General features: G+C 39.9%; 2 protein-coding genes across 14 annotated transcripts in view; both read right to left on the bottom strand.

The window, feature by feature from the left end:
* Positions 1–4,669, bottom strand: part of SLMAP (sarcolemma associated protein) — a 164,091-nt gene that overhangs the window by 115,938 nt on the left and 43,484 nt on the right. The window lies entirely within an intron of this gene.
* On the bottom strand, positions 2,462–4,300 carry LOC106726468 (interleukin-33-like). The gene is given in 2 exon segments (XM_014541362.1): positions 2,462–3,888; positions 3,890–4,300. Coding segments are annotated over 2 exon segments (816 nt in total). The 5' UTR covers positions 4,001–4,300; the 3' UTR covers positions 2,462–3,183.

The following is a 4,669-nucleotide window of genomic DNA, read 5'->3' as shown; positions in this document are numbered from 1 at the left end:
GGGTGGTGGTGGCAGGTGGCAGAGCACCTGCCGCTGGAGTCCCCCAGTCCCCTTAGCCCTGCCGCGTGCCCGCCACCATAGTCCCCCAGTCCCCTCAGCAGTGAATTTTCATGTGACCATTACCTTTTAAAAAAATCCTTACCCAAGGATATGATTATTTCTTTTAGATCATCTGTTCTCGGGGAGCAGGCCTAAGCCAGCAGGTGGGCATCCCCCTAGGGTCCCATACTGTGAGAGGGTGCAGGTTGGGCTGAGGGACCCCCCATGTGCATGAATTTTCATGCACCAGGCCTCTAGTATATTATGAAAGTCATCTATTTCTATAGTCTTTGTTTCTCGGGGTTCCCGAAAATGAATTCCAACATGGTTGTTGACTCTGAAAGTGACTTTAACATACTCAGATTTATCTCTTAAAGCATTTGATCATGCTCTACCAACTTCTAGCTGAGTTCCCCTTATAATATTAACTTTTCCTAGAATGGGCTAGGCAGCTGAGGAATAACATTCCTTTGGGCTTTATGACATTTATTAAATTTAAAATCAAAACATCAGTTGAAGAAAAATAAGTATGACCTAAGAGCCTATGCAACTTAATTACAGATAGATTAAGCTGTACCCATTAGCTTCAGAACTAAAAGAATCAGAAAAAACTGTAGAAAATTAAGTATAAGATTTTTAATGCTAAAAAGGTCTACAAAATACCCTTATTGATGAAATAGCTTAGGGCCCCAAAGAAGCTGCCAGGCCCTAGCTGGCTTGGCTCAGTGGATAGAGTGTCAGCCTGCAGACCAAAGGGTCCCGGGTTCGATTCCAGTCAAGGGCACATGCCCGAGGTTGCGGGCTCGATCCCCAGTAGGGGGCGTGCAGAAGGCAACCAATCAATGATTCTCTCTCATCATTGATGTTTCTATTTCTCTCTCCCTCTCCCTTCCTCTCTGAAATAAAAATTTTAAAAAAATAAATTAAAGAAATGGTTTCCTTCCCTTTAAAAAAAAAAAAAAAAAGAAGCTGCCAGTATAAAAACACATGACAAATAAGCAAAACTAGACAGCCAGTATCAGTCTGTGGGCCAACCCTCTATCCATTAAGCTAAACCAGCTAGGGCTGGCCTCCCAGTTCTTCAGCACTCAACTACATTGCCTTTTCATTCTGGTCCAACTTTTCATTTTGCAGATGAGGAAACTGTGTCCCCTAAGGAAGAGACAGAATTCATTCAAGGTTCAAAACTATTTAATAGCAGTACTAGTACTGGATTAGTACTCAGAGTTGTTGTTTTTTTTTTAAATTGTTGACAGTATTACCAATGTCCCCCATTTCTCCCTGCCTTTGGCCCCTTCCACCAAGACCCCACCCCACCCCAGGCCTTCACCACATTATTATCTGTGTCCATGGGCTATGCATATATGTTCTTTGGTTAATCTCTCCCCGTCCCCCTGAGATCTGTCAGTCTTTTCCATGCATTAATGTCTCAGGACCTATTTTGTTCATTAGTTTATTTTATTTATTAGATTCCACATATAAGTGAGATCATGTGATATTGGTCTTTCTCTGACTGGCTTATTTCTCAGATTCGGGTTTCTTATTCACATTATGCTTTCCTATTTCACATTGAGCTTTCCCCCATTTAGTCTTTCTAAAAAATAATGGTTTTTTTTAGTATAAAATACTTATTGTTGAAGTCAAGAGAGTACAATAAAGTACAGAAGAAATTAAAATCACTCCTCCCAGCTTCCAAGGATAACCACTCTCAACAGTTTAACATACTTATATGCATTGCAAGACCACCATTCCACTCACTTGCCCAGTATTTTTAAAGAAGTTTAAAGACATACTTTATATATAGTTGCATATTTAATTTTTCTCACTTACATTGTTATGTTCCATGGCATTAAATATTTGTTGAAAATATGACTAAATGGCAAATGACACCTCATAAATTTAATTAATTTATTTAATAATAGGTCTACTGATTATATATGGTAGATTTTGGGGAATTAACCTCTATGATGAAATTGCTATACATCTTTAGGCAATATCTCTGATATTATTCTTAGATTAAGTCCCTGGACACGGCATTACTGAGTTAAAGGGTATAACAATGTCTAACACTTATGTGGTGCTCCTTATTGCCAAACTCCTCTATGTGCTTCACCTTGTTTAATCCTTGCAACAACCCTATGAGAGAAAATGAATGCCCAGAGAGAACAAGCGACTTGCCCATAACTGTACAACTAGAAAGGGACACAGTCACAATTTACATCCAAGTAGTCAGGCTATAGGAGCCATGCTCTTAAATCACCATGCTGGCCTTTTTTTTTTTTTTTAATATATTTTTATTAATTTCAGAGAGGGAGATGGAGAGAGATAGAAACATCAACGATGAGAGAGAATCCTTGATTGGCTGTCTCCTACATGCCCCACACTGGGGATGGAGCCGCAACCCAGGCATGTGCCCTGACTAGGAATCAAACCATGACCTCCTGGTTCATAGTTGATGCTCAAACACTGAGCCACGCTGGCCAGGCCATGCTGGACTATTTTAATTCCACACTTTTTCAACTACATGATGCTGGTCTACTAGAAGTTTACTACAAATGTACAAAACTCATCTGAGGAACCTGTGCTTTAATAAGCATCCCAGGAGATTCTACAGTTTGAAACCCACTATTTTGATCTAAAAATGTAAAAAGAGGACATTTAATAAACCCTCCCCATAAAAATCTTAATAATTATATTGATGTTTTAAATATGGATGGGAGGACCAAGTAAGAGAGTATTCAAAAATGGTTCAAGTGAATCTTCATGACTTTGGGTTAGGCAATGGCTTCTTAAATACGACACCAAAAGCACAGTGACAATATAAATTTACAAATTTAAGATTATTAAAAATTATTTAAAATATAAAATATAAATTAAGCTTAATCAAAATTAAACTTTAGTGCTATAAAAGACACCATCAGGACATCTATTATCTTATTACACTTATATGAGGCACCTAGAAGAGGCAAACTTACAGAACTAACAAGTAGAAATAGTGGTTATTATGGTCTGGGAAAGAACAAGAAAGGGAGTTACTGTTTAAAGGGCAAGAGATTCTATTTCATCTCTCTTTTTGATAATCTCTTCCATGGTAGCTATTTGGGCTACTCAACCCAGGATTCACAACTTTCAAACACATTACATTCAAGACAGCTTAAATTTTATATTCTCTCTTCTTGAATGCTCAGTTTGGTCTTTTAATTTAATTAGAGCAACATGGTTATCCTTTACTCCTATAAACACTCCAGGATTGCTCTTACATTCAAATGAAACACATGGGGAGGGCTGGAGCTCAGTATGAAGAAAAAAGAAGATCTGGTCTGGCAACGAATTTTCACATTTCTGTAGCTTCACAGAGTGCTCCTTGTTGTTGGCATGCAGCAGGAAATCTTTGTCTTTTGTAAGACTGAGGCTTACCATTCATTTGTGACAATCAACGCAATCACCTGTTTCACTTGCAGGTAACTGCAAGACATAGTAACAGAATAATACCTTGTCTTTCTCTTGTTTTTCCCTCAAATCTTCAACATAGATCTCATAACCTCCATCCGCAAAACCAAAAGTAATGGATTGATCGCTATATGTGCTCAGGGAAAAAGAACATTCTAGGATACTTGAGCCATCAAATGTTCTAGTATCTTTCTGGACCACAGGCATATCAAAGGGGAAGGCCTCCACAAATTGTTCAAGGTGTTCCAGGTGCTTCCGAAAGGTAGTGAATAGCAGATGTGGCTCTTTGTGATTTCCAACTGTTTCTGGTGAATGCCTTTTGACAGTTTCTTTCCTAAAGTAACAGGCCTTCTTTTCTATGACAAGGCCAGAACATAGCTGCATAAAGTACATCAAAGTAAATTTCTTTGGCCTTCTGTTGGGATTTTCTCAACCCAGAAGATTTTACCAGGGCTTTTCCTGCTGAGTTGTTCATCTTTGCTGGGGAAATTTTGGTGGTTGAATACCTCATTTCAGGCTTTATTTTTCAGGCTTCTTGGGCTTTAGCAGAGGAAGGGCAGAGTGGACTACAGCTATGTGAGGAGAGTCTGGGGTTAGTGGCTCTGGGGAGAGAGCTGAGAGGACAGCCACTAGTGATCCCTATACTAAGTTATTCCTCCATACCACAGAAGCCATCTTTCTCTTTCTCAGGCAGAGAGTTCTCATCCAGGCAGAGCGTTCTCATCCATGCAGAGCTTTCTATTTCGGATGAAGGAAAAGCTCAGGATATGGATGAAGGTGATGGTTGCATAATATTGTGAACATATTTAAACATATTAATGTCACTGAATTGTACACTTAAAATGGTCAATTTGTTGTGTATATTTTACCATAATAATCTAATCTAATAAAAGACAAAAAGGGTAATTAACCATACCTCCGCTACGCTTCCCATTGGCTAATCAGGGTGATATGCAAATTAACTGCAAAGAGGGCGTTTAATTTGCATAGGTAGGCACAATGATGGGAGGCGAAAGGGGAAGGATGGAAGAAGCCGCCTGCCGCTGATGGAACCCATGTGGCAGCCAAGAGCCGGAGAACCGGGCCGCCTTTGCCGGCCCTGGGCCAGTAATCGGAGAAGCCGGGTGGGGCAGGGAAGAGGTGGATGTCCACCTCTTCCCTGTCCCGCCTGGCTTCTCAG

This window comes from Myotis brandtii, unplaced genomic scaffold (genome assembly GCF_000412655.1).
Source record: "Myotis brandtii unplaced genomic scaffold, ASM41265v1 scaffold268, whole genome shotgun sequence".
Lineage (NCBI taxonomy): Eukaryota > Metazoa > Chordata > Mammalia > Chiroptera > Vespertilionidae > Myotis > Myotis brandtii.
The sequence above is the reverse complement of the archived record's forward strand: the minus strand, read 5'-3'. Positions and strand labels throughout refer to the sequence as shown.